Source organism: Lissotriton vulgaris, chromosome 2_1 (genome assembly GCF_964263255.1).
Source record: "Lissotriton vulgaris chromosome 2_1, aLisVul1.2, whole genome shotgun sequence".
In the NCBI taxonomy this organism is placed as follows: Eukaryota; Metazoa; Chordata; class Amphibia; order Caudata; family Salamandridae; genus Lissotriton; species Lissotriton vulgaris.
This window is the reverse complement of record NC_141687.1, coordinates 541,858,461-541,875,501: the sequence shown is the minus strand read 5'-3', so window position 1 is coordinate 541,875,501 and position 17,041 is coordinate 541,858,461. Positions and strand designations below refer to the sequence as shown.

At 45.6% G+C, this 17,041-nt stretch overlaps 1 protein-coding gene across 1 annotated transcript in view; it reads left to right on the top strand.

The window, feature by feature from the left end:
- Positions 1–7,173: 7,173 nt before the first annotated feature.
- Positions 7,174–17,041, top strand: part of TSPEAR (thrombospondin type laminin G domain and EAR repeats) — a 134,399-nt gene continuing 124,531 nt past the window's right edge. Inside the window, exon 1 of the mRNA XM_086955511.1 lies at positions 7,174–8,066. Coding sequence (XP_086811637.1) covers positions 7,970–8,066 — 97 coding nt within the window. The 5' untranslated portion in view covers positions 7,174–7,969. The remainder of the gene's footprint in view (positions 8,067–17,041) is intronic.

The following is a 17,041-nucleotide window of genomic DNA, read 5'->3' as shown; positions in this document are numbered from 1 at the left end:
CCCACTGAAACACCATCCGAATCACGACCAACTCCGACGATACCCTCACCGCCGCCAAGCACCTTCCCTTCAAATACACACCGACCCCAAGACCACCCTCAGAGGCACCCTCATCTACAGACCTCCGGGACCACGCCAACAATTCAGCGAAGCCATCGCAGACTTCATCAGCCCACACGTCCTAACCTCCTCAGACTACATCGTCCTAGGAGACCTCAACTTCCACTTGGAGAACAACAAGGACAGCAACACCACCGCCCTGCTGGCCAACCTCGCCAACCTGGGGGTCAAGCAACTGGTGAACACCCCCACCCACTACGCCGGCCACACGCTTGACCCCATCTTCTCCTCCAGCAAGCACATCTCCTTTAGCCACTCCACCGGACTACACTGGACAGATCACAGCTGCGTCCACTTCAACTTCATGAGAACCACGATCCACCACCACCCGCAACAGGTGCCCTGCAGAAGCTGGAACAAGATCACCGCCGACCAACTCACCACCTCCCTCAGCCAGAACCCTCCCACCAACACAACGGACTCCAACGAAGCAGCCCGCAACCTCGCACAGTGGCTCACCAACTGTGCTGATGACCTTGCACCACTGAAGAATCCCCCCAGCAGACACGGCAGAAAGAAAGCCTCTTGGTTCACCAACGACCTCAAAAACTCCAAGAAAACCTGCTGCACTCTCGAGAAAACCTGGCGCCACGACCAGACAACAGAAAACATGTCAGCCCTCAAGAACGCCACCCGCAAACACCACCTGCTGATCCGCACCACCAAAAGGACAACATTCAAAGAACGACTGGACTACAACTCCCACAACAGCAAGGAACTCTTCAGCATCGGTAAAGAGCCCTCCAGCCCCAGCGACTGCAACAACGACATCATACCCTCGCAAGACCTCTGTGACTCACTCGCCTCGTTCTTTTACCGCAAGATCGCCGACATACACAACAGGTTCGGCGCACAGACCACGCACCCAACCACCGATCCAGCACCCCCCGCCACCACCCTCTGCACCTGGACCTCGGTCAGCACCGAAGATACCACCCGCACGATGAACACCATCCATTCCGGCTCCCCTACCGACCCCTGCCCTGCCCACACCACATCTTCAACAAAGCCGCCTCCATCATTGCTCCCCATTTCCGAGACATCATTAACAGCTCATTCGCATCGGCCACCTTCCCGGAGAGCTGGAAACACGCCGAGCTCAGTGCCCTCCTGAAGAAACCCTCCGCGGACCCCACGGATCTCAAGAACTACCACCCCATCTCGCTCCTCCCTTTTCCGGCCAAAGTCATCGAGAAGACCGCCAACAAGCAACTCTCAGCCTTCCTTGAGACAAACGGATCCCTTGACCCCTCGCATTCCAGTTTCTGAGCAAACCACAGCACCAAGACCGCCCTCATCGCAGCCACCGACGACATCAGGTCCCTGCTCGACAACGGGGAAACAGCTGCCCTCATCCTCCTGGACCTCTCAGCAGCCTTCGACACCCTATGCCACCGCACCCTGATACAGCGCCTCAGCAACATCGGAATTCAAGGAAAGGCCTTGGAGTGGATCATCTCGTTCCTCGCCGGTAGAACCCAGAGAGTCCGCCTCCCCCCGTTCCGGTCAGCGGCCACCGAAGTCATCTGCGGCGTCCCGCAAGGATCCTCGCTCAGCCCCACCCTCTTCAACGTCTACATGACCCCCCTCGCAGCCAGAGGTCGTTCCAGGACTTGACCTCGAAGCAGGAAAAGGAAAGGCTTCCGCTGTAACTTCAACGTATGCGGGGGTGGAGACCCAAAAGACACAGGGAGACCCAAGCGGCATAGAGCAGGCTCCTGGAGCTCCTGTGGTGCAGGAGGGCCACAGCCATTCAGGGAGGGCTGAACTGGAGGTAGAGAAGTGTGCCTCACTGGTTAGAGGAGGCAGACCTGGAAGCAGAGGTCAGCCTGGGACCAGGGTTCAATTCCTGGCTCGGCAGGGTCTTGAGTCCTAAAATGTCCATGGACTCGACAATTCTCGCTCTGGTGCCTACTCGATTCACAGGTTCACACTCTGCGACTCTGGGCAATAGCTTGCTTAATCTCCACAACGGCCCCTCGCGGCGGGATGCCTGGCTTTCACCTTGCGGATACCCTGCCGGGGTTATCTCACAGGCGAATACCAGGACGGGTTCCCTAAGCAAGCGCTTAGAAACCACTTGGTGATTTGCGCTATATAAATTCCTGTACATTTACATTTACATGAACTCTTCTGTGGGCCCGTTTCGTACAAGGTTAAAGAACATCGGTGAGATATGGGAAACTCAGGGCTCCCTCATCACATTTCGCAGGGGGTACACATCATTTGCAGATGTCCCGTCGTATTAACACTATCATCCAGATCGTTGCAAATCTCCAACGCATCGATAGGTTGTAATCCGTTTTCAGATCACGGGAGGATTGAAATTGAATTGATTCTGGAGGGTACGGAGGGGGTGCGTCCCAGGTGGCAGCTGGATCGTACCCTCCTACAGAATACATTATGGGTAGAGAGCTTCAGAGAATGGATAAAAGAGTTTTTTTTGGTCAATAAGGATTCAGCAGAGCCTTTTGCAATATGGGGCGCATTTAAAGCTGCAGCCCGAGGACAGATTATAGCATATTCCAGCAACAAGGCAAATGTCCGTAAGGGAAAAATATCTACCCTTCAGTGTATCGCTGAGAAAGAATATGCATTAAAACTGCATCAAATGCCTAATAAATGGGAACAAGCCAAAGCATCGCTCAGGGACTTCTTTATTTTGGAAGAGATAAACAGCTCAAAGGCCTTCCAGCAAAAACTATATGAAGATAGTCAACTGATGGGGAAGCTTTTGGCTAACTCAATCCGAAAAAAACAAGAGTCCTCTGTTATTTTGAAAATTCAGGATCCCCTTGGTGGCACAGAGACTCGGAGTGAGGGGATCGCGAAAATATTCTTAGATCACTACAAGAGAATATATTCTCCTGCTATTCAAGTGGAAGAAACACTAATCAGGGAATATTTTGACAATCTGGATATACCCAAAATTTCTGTCTCCAGGCATAATCAAATAAATAGGGAAATAAGCTCCCTAGAAATACAAAATGGTATAAAGGAAACAGCGGGAGCGAAAGCCTCAGGAATAGATGGGTTCCCAATTGAGTTTTATAAAGTGTTTTTGAAGGAATTAGAAGACCCCTTAAAAAATCTATTTAATTTTATTCGACTTGGCGGGACGGTCCCTTTAGAGTTCAAAGAGTCCACAATTATTAGTTTCGTGAAGAAAGATAAAAACCCCGAGGATGTGAATTCCTTTAGACCAATTAGTCTGTTGAACTCGGACTATAAGATTCTTATGAAAATCTGGGCTCAAAGATTTGTGTTCGCAGCCCAGGAGGTAATTCATCAAGACCAGACGGGGTTTATAGCCGGTCGCTATATGGCTGCTAATACAGAATATTTGATACAGGCGCTAGATTTTTTTAATATTAACACAATCCCTGCATGCATCTTAATGATTGATGCAGAAAAAGCGTTTGATTTAGTTAACTGGTCAGTTTTATTTACTTCCTTGGGTTATTTTGGGTTCCCTGCTCTAATTATTAATATGCTGCAGAATATTTATGAAGGGGCATCAGCCCAGGTTATAATTAATGCTAGGCAAGCAGGGAAGATAAAAATTAATCGAGGCACTAGACAGGGGTGCCCTTTATCCCCTTTGCTTTTCACTTTTTTTATTGAGCCTCTAGTAATAAAATTAAGGAATAATGTAGCAATATCTCCCCCAATCGTTGGAATGTCAAAATTAAAATTATTCGCAGACGATATTATCTTATATATGGCCCCCGATAAAGAAAATATTCTTCATCTTATGAAAGATCTTAAGGAATACGAAAAGATTGGGGGTTATAAGATCAACGAGAAAAAAACAGAAGTTCTTGTTTTATGCTCAAATTCAGATTTTCTTCCGCTAGAACTCCAGCTCCAAGCAGAAAAACGGGATCCAATAAGATACCTAGGGATCTATGTAACCAGGGAGTATCAAGAACTTTTTCGTTTAAATTATGTAAAAACGAAGAACAAAATCAAGAGCTTACTTGAACAATGGGACCTGTTGCCTTTGTCCTTGATTGGCAGAGTGGCTTTGGTAAAGATGAACGTACTGCCCTTGCTTTTATTCTTGTTTAGCAATATCCCAATTAAAGTTAACATGGCCTTTTTTAATGAACTTGAATCCATGCTGAGGAGATTTATTTGGAATAAAAAGGCCTCAAGAGCCAAGCTTTCGGTGGTACAACTTTCAGTAAATCTAGGTGGACTCGCTCTGCCCCATTTTAAAACATATTATGAAGCAGCTTTTTTTGACATAGTGGCGGGATTATTAAGGAATAGACAGACAAGAGACAATTTTTTTTTGGATAAAATGCTTGAGGAATCAGGCTCTCAAATTTTTTTCTTTTTAAAAACTGCAAAGCTTCCTAAGAAAACCAGATATAAGACACTGATGGGATATGCATCAAGATTACGGCTCTTATTTAAAAAATATGGTTCAGATGGATCTATCTATTTGAAATTGATAGAATGTGCTAAGATGGGTCTTCAGATATCATTGAATCACCTGCTAGAATGGGAATCCGCTGGATTTGGGGAAATAAGGCACCTACTCAACCAAAATTCTGTAATTGGCTGGCAAACGGTAATAGATAGAGCACATCCTAGACGTATTAGGTTCTTCGAATATATACAACTGGTCAATTTTATAAAAAAAGAAATAGGAGGGCTAGATACAACACCTAATGTTTTGTTAACAACTCTATATGGGGAGAAACATACAGGTATTGGATTCTGGTATAAAAAGCTCTTCCCCTCTGGACCATCTCCAATAACTGCTTGTCACTTAGAAAAAATTAGCCTTATGACTCAGTGTGTTTTTACAGATAAAGACTGGGAAGTCATATGTCATTTAGGAAACAAAGCACTCCGTGCAGCTAATTTTAAACGTATGTCTTTTTTTTCTCGTTGGTTGTTATATTATACCCCTGAGGCTTTGCAGAAAATATTCCCTGCATACGAGAACAAATGTTTCAGATGTAAAACTAGGGGTCAGGGTGGCTGGCAACATATTTTCTTCTCCTGTCCTAAGTTAGAATCCTTTTGGAAGGGGATCTTTATAGACATAGAGATGGCAATCGGGAAAATTTTACTGCCAGAGGTAGAGATAGCCCTTTTCGGTATCGGTAAAGATAGGAGCAGGTTTAACAAATCAGAAGAAGTGTTTATTTTTATCTCTACGGCGGTAGCACGATCTTTAATCTTACAAAATTGGAAATCTACGATAGCCCCATGCCAATTAAAATGGATTAATAAAATGAGAAGAACATGTAACTTTGAGAGAGCTTATGCAGGTAGAGTGGGAGCGATTGCTAGGTTTGAAAGGAACTGGAAATATTTTGAGATGCTTGAATCGATAAAAGGAAGTTAATAGTCTTATTTAAGTCAAATTTTTAGAATGTATTGCTTCTACATTTTAATGAATTTCAACTACATATTTAATTTGCTATATTATACCAGTCGTTTGTGTATTCCATCATAAGATATATTAATTTGTTAACGTTGTGCGATTTTACATTTGTACTTTAAAGAAATAGGATAATACTCCTCCTGATATATATTGTCGGTTCACCCACTTTAACGCTCTAATCTCTTTACATATGCCAACTTTACATGTTACTGCACTAGCACTTTAAAAAAAAAAAAAAAAAAAAAAAAAAAAAGTGTACAATAATATTCTTGCTGTCTTAAATCAGCAGCTTCCATACTACAATGCACTAGCACTTTATTAATCCGTATTGTAATCTTGATGTTTGTTCCATACCAATAGTTTTTATATTTTCAATCTGACTACGTTTTTGTTTTAGCTTTTTATGAAAGGAAAAACGTTTAGTCATACGTTATTTTTAGTTTGTGTAGTTTTGTCTCTTGTATATTGCCTGAAAATTTTTTCTAAATATGAAGTAATCAATGTACCAATGTTTATCCTACGGCTTGTTTAATAAAAAAAAAAAAAAAAAAAAAAAAAAAAAACACTGAAGAGCCGCAATTCACCCTGTGACTCCTTGATAATATAGAGGTGAGGGCTTCAGAAGCATTTGGAAACCAGGGACAAGACATGTTCTGCACCGGGTAACACCTGACCGTGCTACGGCACTGGTGATTCATACAGAGGGCGGTGTTGATGTTTTGAGCCGCCAAGCCATTTACAACCCAAAATGTCATGTTAGAACGTGGAGACTTTAGCTTTTGGGCCTGCAGAGTACACCAATTAGCACTGCACAGGCTTTCTACTGGAAAACACTACATACTTGTGGCCCGTATACGCATGTAGCCCAGTCAGATATTTGGAAAAGACCTGGAAAAAAGTATTTGTCACCAGGCCTTTGACAAAACATGTACCACAGATATCAGTTCTCAAGTGCATTGCATGCATGTGAAACTAAGTATGCCAAGTGCATGGCATCACAGACAATACCATTGGTATTTTAGACATGAACCGCTGCCAAGGAAATTCTATCCTGGCGCTTAAATGATGTTTAATATCCACGAACCGGGCTCGTTTTATCAACCTCGGAAGGATGAAAGCCTGAGACCAGTATGCCAGGATTTTAGGCTGCAAATTGTATGTTATAAAGTGATCTCTGTTGCTCTTTCATCCCGCCTTGAACCAAGTGTTTGCATTCAGACAGAGAAGGGAGGCAGGAACGGAAGAGCTGTGCCCTGAAGCAGCATTGTGGGGCAGCATAGTGCATCAAAAACATTCTCAGCATTAACAAATACATAAATAAATAAAGGAGATAACGCACGTGTAAAGAGCCACTCGCCTTCAGAAACTCGAGTGACCTTTAGCCGTGTTACCCCTCTCCCCCTCCCTACTCCAGCGCCTAGAGGAACCGACTGCAGGGCGTACTCAGGTGCACCTGAACATTACAGCATCAGTCCCCCGCCCCCCTTACCCTCACTGCCCCCTCCCATCTCCAGCTCTGTGTCATTGCTCTCCGTCCCGAGAGGGCCTCCTCCACTCAGGGAAATTCCTTCACCTAAACAATAAAAAAAGAAGTTCTGAAGAGGGCTGGGCAGCAGCAGCAGAGATAAAAAGATCCCGCAACAGTCTGCTGCCGTTCCTCCCCCTGACAGACAGCCCGGCTCTCATTTAAATGTCTGGAGCGCACCGGCTTCTGGCTCCCTACGGCTTCCAGCCCGCGCGCGCAGCGGACCAGGGGGCCACGCGCCGGACTCCAGCACGAGGACACGGGCTCACTTTGGCGCGAGGACCGCAGCTTCCCTACGTCGTCAAGGACAGTTTTTTCCTGTTTCCTGGTGCAGTATCTATGTAGTTATTATTTACACTTAACTTCAGAATAGACTGGACACCTCGAAAATGGAAATGCTGCGCGTTACCTTTGACCTTCAGCGCGTGAAGAGTGCGTCGAACTGAGCAGCGCTGGAGACAGAGTGAAGGACCATCTGTAGCAGGTTTAGGCGAGACCAAGTGGGTCCTTTGAGCGGGCAGTGGATGCCGCAGACCTTGTACAATTTGGAAATATGCGGCCAGACCGCGTCAGTTGGCCTTAACCAGGGACAGGGAGACCCGCAGGCCACCCCGTGCCTGGCAGTCGCCGGAGGCTCGCTTAACGCACGTGCTCGGGACTCAGTATCAGACTCCGTTGACAAGGAGAATTAAGGACTCCGCATAAATATTTGGTCTTGACCTGGAGCCTGGATCCTCGGCCGCACCATGGCGCAGGTGGACGCGGGGGAGTGGCTCCTCGCGGTGGCTGCCTCGCCCTGCTAAAGCAGACTATGCCGACGTGCTCTGGCGCCTCTCCCCAAGAGCTGTCACCCTGGGCCTTTGACTGGTAACAGAGGCCGGAGGGGTCTTGTGGATGGACCGGCCTGAGACGGCCCCCCCATGTCTGCGCTGCTGCTGGCCTGCGCTCTGCTCCTGCGCGCAGGGGTCCACGGCAGCCCGGCAGCCAGAGGATGGAAGTCATGGAGGCCCTGCACAGGTAAGAAGCGACCCCCTGGCCCAGGGCCCTGCCTTTGAAGCGCTTTAGATTATGGCACCCCCTGTAGTTTTCACTACCCATTTCATTGTGTGCCTGTGCCCCCATGCCATCGATAACTAATCCATGTGAGCAGGGTCCCGGGAGCCTACAAGGATAAAAGCACTGAATCCCTGCCACACAACTGCCAATTCGCGCCCAACCGCATCTTGATGGACAATTGATGTATAGAATCTTGTGGCAAAGTATTACATAGCTTAATTTACTTTAATCTATCTAACATACCGTAGTGTGCTGTAACTATGTTACCTTCTTATAACTTAAAATAGTATATTGTCATTGGTTATCAGGTTTACTAGCCTATGGGGTGCTTCCCCGCTGCAGCAACAGGTGTGACTTCAGAAGATGTATGACACAGTCTTTATTTAATCTTTCGTAGGCTGATCACAGAGCAGGGTAAAGATAATTATTTTACTTAAGCACCAAGCAACGCATTCGCTGTGTAGCATGCATGTGCGATTAATATCATAATCTGTGCCCCGTTGCGCACTTTCTGTACCCCACCACAAGATATTGAGTTAACGCAGCAATTCTTTACTAACTGCAGATGATTCCGCGATTATTTTGAGTGCACCTGCGGGGTGAGCAGGGAGCAGCCGTTGAAGCGAACATGCTGCCACTTGAGAGCCTCTTGACTTGGAAAATTGCCTGCACTTCCACATTGCAAAGAGCTTCCAGCAGTTTGTAGACACCTCGGCTCTAACAGCTGGCCCTACTGCAATTCATTCTTCAAAGCCGAGCAACGCCGATCTGCATCAGTCTGGAGGAACATGCATGTGGCGACGGCGATCTAACGCAGAAACCCGGGCGTTTTTTATAAGGCACCCGGGAAAACACGGAAAGCATGGGTGACATTTTCCCTGGGATAAATAGCGCAGTTTTAGTAATTGGATGAAATGTTACAACATCCTTCACTGTCGTTTGAAATAATACGCCAAGGGCTCCTGCGTTTATTTTAAAGACAAGCTAAATTTCTATATTGTGAAAGACTCGGTAATGCCCGGCGCAGACCAGTGTCATAAAGCAAAGTGATGCCTCCCTGCAGAAAGTGATGCGGTGGTCCTGCCTCTCCAATATCTCACAGCTATTCATTGAACTTGGGCTGAAAATGCCCCTTAAAGGGTTGGGGGCCCCTTTGAGGGTTGGAGCCCCTTGCCCCCCCCCCCGTGCCAGAGGGCCTGCGTGGGCTGGCGTTGTAGCCCTGGAGTAGACCGCTCACTTCAGTACACTCAGAGTCACTGCTTCTGAAGAAATTGCCCCACACCTCACCAGTGGCTTCGGTATTAGCCCCCCCCCTTTAAACATGGGGGCCATGTGTCTTAGTGGATAAGGGGTTGACTCTGGCAGACCTCATTTTGCACTTGATCAAATTGTGAGATTCTTGTAAACCCCTGCAGATCCCTGTGCGTTGATTTCTTGCCTGTCACCCGTAGAAACCCTATTAATGAATTTAAAGCCAGCACTGTCTGCAGTGGGCGACAATGAGAAATGCCTTCAGGGTCATACTGGTGGACCTGGACTCTTCTCAGCAGACTTTCTTTGTATTGACACATTGTCAGTCACATGGAGGTCGAGGCGCTATGACCCATCTCAGAGTTTAGCAAGACAATCACAGACGTCATATGCCTTCGTTGCATCCCAATGTGCCCAATTACAACCTGGCCCACAACATTCTGTCCCAGAGAAAGGCTCGATGCAAAGCAGACCTTTAATCCACAGCAAGTGACGTGCATCTTTTTTTTGTTTCTGGAATGAATCACGTTTATTTTTAGAAAACTCTTCCTAAGCAGAAGCCTCAGATGTAACTGTTACTGGTGAGAGACCAACTGTGACGAGAAATTCTTTTTTCACAGTTTTACAAATGGGCCTGTTTGGGATTACAAGGGGAAGAGGAGCCAAGCGCGAGACGTCTTAGATGCTCAGCACCTGCTTGTCTGGAGCTGGTTCAAGAATGCGCGAGACGACGCACGGGATAAAAGACTTAGACCTCCCCAAACAGTGCTGGGAGATTTCACCAGCCAACATTTTCATTTTTTAAACGTATAGGTCGAAAGTCACAGTTTTTCTTTCACGAAGCATGTTTACCCAGCGTTTTTGCATTTTTTAAATGTTAACCTTTGAAAGGGTTGTTTTCCAGATAGCCCCTAGATTGCAAGCATTCTGGCACGCAACTGGGTGATAAACATTTTTTCCCATACTGTCAGCAGTTATTTGGCCAGCAAAGATTTCGCCAAGACCATTACTTCCAGATGGTTGACTTAGCTAAATGCTTTGTGCATTTTTGTGCCAATTGGCATCACTCCAAATTGCAGGTGCTTGAATCCTGGCATTTCCACTTTCGTGCCGTGTGATCTTGGGAAAGGTCAGATACGTTTCCGGAGAAGCAAGGAAGGATGAAAGACACGAACCGCTGGACATGTAAAGGCAACTTGGGGCCACATTATGAGCCCGACTGTACCTGTGCGCAAGTGGAGGAGAGCACAAGACCGTTTTCACATAAATTGCGCCGTTCACAGCACACAGTCCAACATGTTAACGTAACGAGTTACAACTTACCACCTCATTGGCCTTAATGAAAAGTGACTAACAAATCCCCATTCAGGGTGGAGCTGATGTTTCTCCTCACTTTACGAGATATGAGGTAAGATCCACAACGTGGGTTTTTCCATCGACCCATTTCACCTGCTGCATTCACGGTGGGCCACATTACCAAGATTTCACACAACCCAATGCAACAGCACAAGACAACTCGCTGCGCTGCACTACGTGACATGGAGAGGAAAGGAATATGCCATATTTACCAATGTATGACCTATTTCTGCTCCAAGCCTGCACTTGTGCACAATCTCCTGCCTAGCGCCAATGTAAGCAGCCTTCTGCTGTGGTGCAAGGGTGCCTGCGTTAGGGGGGTCGTTTTTGTGTAGGAACGAACACCTTCAAATTCTCTGAGGCGTTTTCCTCTATCCAGGTGTGATACATTCTGTATGCGGCACACATAGAAACAGGAAAAAACAAGAACAAAGATATTTCTACTGGTTGCGTCTACCCAGGGAAGGTCTTGACATATTCCCAGGTGTCTATCCTTTTTTTGTTTTTAGATTATAGTGTTCACAAGTGATGTGTGAGTCAAGCTTATTCCCAAATGTAGGAAAAAAGCACTATGTATTTTTAAAATACCCCTCACACACTATGAATCCCATAGTGTCATGCTTCATCATGGGCTCTTCCCGTCCCTCTACGGGACGGGGCGTGCTTCGACCTACGACTACGCGGGAGCACTTAGTAATGTGTTGATAGACTATAACAGTGATAAGTGCAGGTGATTTGTGTGGTAGGGAAGGAGTGACGTTTAAAAATTCCCTGGCTAGTAGAAAAAACATATTTTATTCAGATCTCTGGCTGGGAATATTAAAAAGGGGGTTTCAAGAGAGTATATGTAGATAATTTCAACCCTCTTACTTGGTCGACATGTTTCGTTAGCAATCCCCCACTGCTTATCTCACCAGGACCTACTGTGATCACTACTACACTTTGAGATAATTTTTTTATATATGTGTAATCAGCCTATCATTTCCCGATAAGTTGATTGCGAAAATCGGCTGGTCAACTGACAGAAAAAATGAGTGATAGAGGGTAATTAACCTCTTTAAAAAGGTATTACCAAATTGGTACACTTGCTAATTATCGCTGTGCCACATGAGCTAGCATCGGGAGGGGTGGGGGAGGGTTCTTTAGTCATTTCTGACAGTATACACTGATACTTCCTTGTACGTCGGGAACCTCCGTGCTGCTCCGTGCTAAAAAATATTATCTCATTTGGGAATAAGCTTGACTCACACATCACTTGCGAACACTATAATCTAAAAACAAAAAAAGGATAGAATCCCGTTGTTTATATACAGTCTCACAGGAGGTAGGTTCTATCCATCACCTCTATACTCCCCTTTTTGGTTATTTTTGACATTCCCAGGTTTACTAGTATTGGTAGGTTTGGGAATGTGCCATGATCCCACACCCACGCTCCACCCATGGAACGCATTCCCAGGGCAGATTAACGTATGGGAGTGACTTGTGCAACCTTGCATTACTTCAGATTTGGCAAGCAACAGAGGGGCACAGTAGGTGGCCTTGCATGGCTGGGTAAATCTGACTTTGGGATTGCGCTGCCCTTGCGACACACTGTGGGATATAAGGGCAATGCAATCCTTGATCGATCTGGCCCATAGGATATATATGGGGACAAGTAATTAGAATGACAGGAAAACCTGTTGAAGTTGCGCTCAGACTCAGAGGCCTGTGGATATTCCCTATTTCAGGTGGGAAGACGTGCAATGGTGTAGTATTACCACCACTGGTAATTGCCCTTCTTGCAGCACTGCCACATTGGTTTCCCTGCCTATGTTGTCATGAATGCTTCAGACTTATCGGAACGCATATGTGTTGCATACAGCAGATGAAATCGAAAACAGGTGCATGGCCCACCAGATCACTATGTGGACCCTGCAGGAAGGACCCCTAACCTGGGGGGGGGGGGGGGGGGGGGGGTGAGCAGAGTACTGAGGTGAGACAGCAACCACGGAATCTCTACTCAGAAAGAAACTTAAAACTAGAGGGGCTGTTCTGAAAACTTGTTGCGCATGCGAGACATGCTCTGGGACACAAAATGTGTCATCAGGGCCGAGAATCACAGGTGATTTTTTGTGACACCGATGCCATTTTCTAGTGTTGAAGGGGCATCGGGTGGCCAGGTTTGCTGCAGTCACGTGTCTGCTTTGGGTTAAAGTGAGTGTTGACAAACGTGTAATGTGGATATTCACAAACATTTGCAATGCATTTTACGCACTAATTGCATTTTTGAACACGTGTAAAAAGGACTAGAAGCACACAGTGCATAGGTGCACACCTAGGAGTGTGTGCACTTGCTATCTTTTGTGAATCTGTGAAAATAGAGGCTCCTTTACATACCTTCCCTGGTGCTCGGAATTCCCTGCACCAGGCACACTGCAGTGCTGTGACAAGGGCATGTGTTGTATGGAATAGTTGGAACACAACAAAGCAAATAACGGCATAGAATAGCTGGGAACTCGAAGTGGAATTGTGGCTGCTAGAATCATATGTACAAACCAAAGCCCTTTAATATATATAGCTGTGGCGAAATTTTTAGGATGGGCATGGACTATTAGAAATAAAAATGCAAAGGGATAGACTATTGAAAAATCACTTTTCTCTTGAGTACTTGATGTATTTGCACATTATGAAATTTTCCTTATTGTAATGATTTTTAAACTTTTTAAATGCTTGTCTAAATTTTTAACTCTATTTTTATAAATATATTTTTATTTGTAATGCTTTTATGACTATGTCGAATAAAGCTTGTTTGACTGACTGACTGACTGGCATAGAATAGCATAACTCTCCCAGAATCCCAGTACAGTGCAGCATGGCGCAGAATAGCATGGGAAAACCTAGCAGTGCCAGACCCAGCACAGGATAACACGCAGCATGACCTTGCATAGCACAACACAGCACCCTCATAACGACACAGCATCGCACACCGCAGAACAATAAAACATAGCGCAGCAAAGCTTAGCGTGCCACAAGTAGGAGTGCCATCAGTTTACATAAACATTAACATCTTTCATTGACACTGTTTAGAAACAGCAAACGCGTTATGAAACGCTATAAAAACACGTTATTTTTTTTTTTTTACAATGCAGCATGTTAATATAGGATAGTAAAGCATATGAAACGGCAGTAGTTCACATTATATCAAAAGCCTCGTGTCTGAAGGCGCCATAGACGGCAGAACTGCTGCTATGCAGGCACACACTGTGCGAGCAAGTGATGTCATTCCCCCCTGTAGGGGGCGTTGCGGTCCCTAATCACAGGGGTCACCTGGACACCCGCTCCAGCGGTCCTATACAGAGCACGATGCTGATGCAGGGAGGCCGGACCCCTGAGAGCAACCCGGTTCACAGTACAGCGTAACGCCCACCAGGGACGAGATATCTACCCCATAAAGTGTAAAATGCTGTCTACCCCTCCCCCGCCCGGCCATCTTCTGCCCAATGTAGCGCTCAGAGTGCCACAAAGTAACTATAACAACCAGCCTATGACTAACGCCCCATCCCCCAGTCTCATTATTCCATAGTGTGTCCTATTAAATATTTTACACCAGCAGCTACTTGCAATTCAGCAAAAATAACGCAACTTCTGATTTTAGTGTGGTCAACAGGTGTCATTGTTTCTTAAAGAAATGCACGTCTTCCATCTTTCTTTTTTTTGCCGGAAGAGCGAGGGCATACTACCATACTAGCGTAAACGCACATTACGTCTTAAACTGTGCATGTGTGTGTTTTTTAAATAGCCGCTTTTGCTTAGTTCATATGTCTAGGCGCTAGTTGCTTCTCACTAGGTCTCGTGATGTCTTCAACACCGATTTACACAGCGCTTCATACGCCTGACAGGGTTCCGAAGCACTTATGACAATGTGTCCTCTGACCTTTCTGCCACAGAGTGACTCACATGTCTGGGCCTCTCAGCAGCCAGAGAGGTATCTGAAGAGAGCAGTAAAAATTCAAAAAATGAGGGAAACATTCAGTAAACTATGACGGGAGTCCAGCCAGGAATGAGTCAGACCTTCAAGTGGCACTTCTTGTTTCTAAAGCGGCAGCGGAAAGGCGTCTGTTCATCTGGGCAAGGGCGCTGGGACCCGGGAAGGGACAACAGACATGTCTCAAGAGTGCAAGAACAGCAAACACTTGAGGATGAATATAGCAAGCATTGTATAGCCAGTGCGTCTGGATTTAGTACGATAAAACATGCAAACAGAGTCACGCAGAAATTGTGTTTGCATATATTGCGTGGACAAATGCTGTTTATTTTAATAAAGCCAGATAAATCAGCTTTGTCAATACTTGGAAAAAAGTAAGTATAGGATGTCTATTGGAGATAAATAGATGAGTGTGACAGTGTGACGTTTGAGTGTACTTTGCATGTGTAAAACAGTCCCCACATGTTCTAATGGAAGCACTGCCACTAAGACCGTCTGATTCATCGCACTTTATAGCGCATGAGATGAGAGAGACAAATATACGCATCTGGGTGGAGTTAAATGCCAATATGGGGACAGTAACAATAGGATGACAGACAGCTGCACTGTCTAGCCAGACCTAAAACATGCCTGCTAAGGCGAGTCTGAAGAAACATATACCTGCAAAGCAAGGTGAGTGAGTGCACAGAAACAACCCACATATGTATACCAAAAGAATGAGTCTCCAAACCCACTGGGACATGAAAAAGGCCAGAAAAAGCAGACCCAAGGGGATTGAGGGTCTCGTGCAATGATAATGTATTTGCAAAAAGTGTTTCAATATTCCTTAGGCAGGTCAGAATTTGCAACCCCTTGCTACTTGCTACAATCACAGTGATGGTGGTCTGCAAGGGACAGCAGATTTCCATGTCTGTTATTGTGTTTAAATAAAATAAAAGTTTTTGTTAATGCAGGCAGTTTTCCGTAAAGGAAAAAGAAAGGTGTTAAAAAAAGTTTAAAAAAAGAAAAGTTGATTTGACAGTTGGCAGAAGCTGCTAGGACCGCTGCCAACTCTTCCTGGAACATTTTTAAAGCTCCACAAAGGGGAACGGGTTCAGAGGGGACCACTTCTTCTTTTCAAATGAGATAGCCCTCCCCTTAAGGTGTTGGTATCTGCTCAATTGCAGTCACATGCCATTGATGCAGTCCTCGCTGACTCAGAAATAGGAGGGAGGCAGCCCTTTTGCAACCCACATATTAGCAATTCGGTTTAGGGTCGCAAAAGCTGTTTAGTTTGCAAGTCACAGGGTTTGTGATCGTAGATGTACACGAGGTCTGTAGAATGAGCCTTACAGACGCTGCAGTCCTTAGTGAAACTGAGGGAACATTAAAAGGATATCTGAGAAAGAAAAGTGCTCTAAAAGAACCAATCGGTGGACAGCAAAAACGTGCCCCAGAAAGAGCTCACCAAAGGGCAGCAACATCTGTTCTGAAAGAAGCAATAGATGGACAGAAACAATGGTGCTCTGGACAAACCTATAGATGGACAGAAAAGTCACTGCTCGGAAAAAAATCTACAAATGGCCTTCAGCAACGCTGTTCTGAATTAACCTGTGGTGGCATAGCCAAGGCACTGTTTTGTAACATCCTATAGCTAAATAACGAAAGCCCTGCTCGAAAAAGACCTGTAGAAGGACAGCCAGCCTGCTGACCAGATAGAAGGAGAGTTGGGGAGTAAGGACACCAATCTGAAAGAATGCATAGATAACAAGGAAAATGCTACCCCGAGTGAACCAATAGATGAGAGCGAAACACTGCTCTGAAAGATCCCATATATGAAAGGAAAAAACGGTGCTGTGGGAAAAAAACACCTATATGTAAACAGCAAAACCACTATTCTGAAAGAGTGATAGCAGGTCATCCAAGGAACTGTTCTATAACACCCTATAGATTATATTCAGCGAATACTCTGCTCTGAAAGAATCTGTAGACGGAAAGTAAATAGGCTGCTCTGAAAGGTCCTATAGATGGCAGCAAAACACTGCCCAGAAAGAACTTCTGCTGGGCAGCAAAGGTACCGTTTTATATCATCATATAGAGATGTAAACCAAAGATACAGCTCCGAATTAACCTGCAGATGGACCACAAAAACTGCTCTCAAAGAACCCTTCTATGGTCAGCAAAAACAGTGCTCCAGCCAGAAAGAATCTAAAAATGAACAGCAGAGCTGCTGCCCTGAAAGTACCTACAGCTGCAGAGCAAACCAGTGCTTTTTGACAACCTGTAGATGCACAGCAAAATCACAGCTCTGAAAGAATCTACAGGTAGCATAAACACCACCCTGAAAGAGCCTATAAAAGGACATCAAGTACAATGCCCTCAAGGG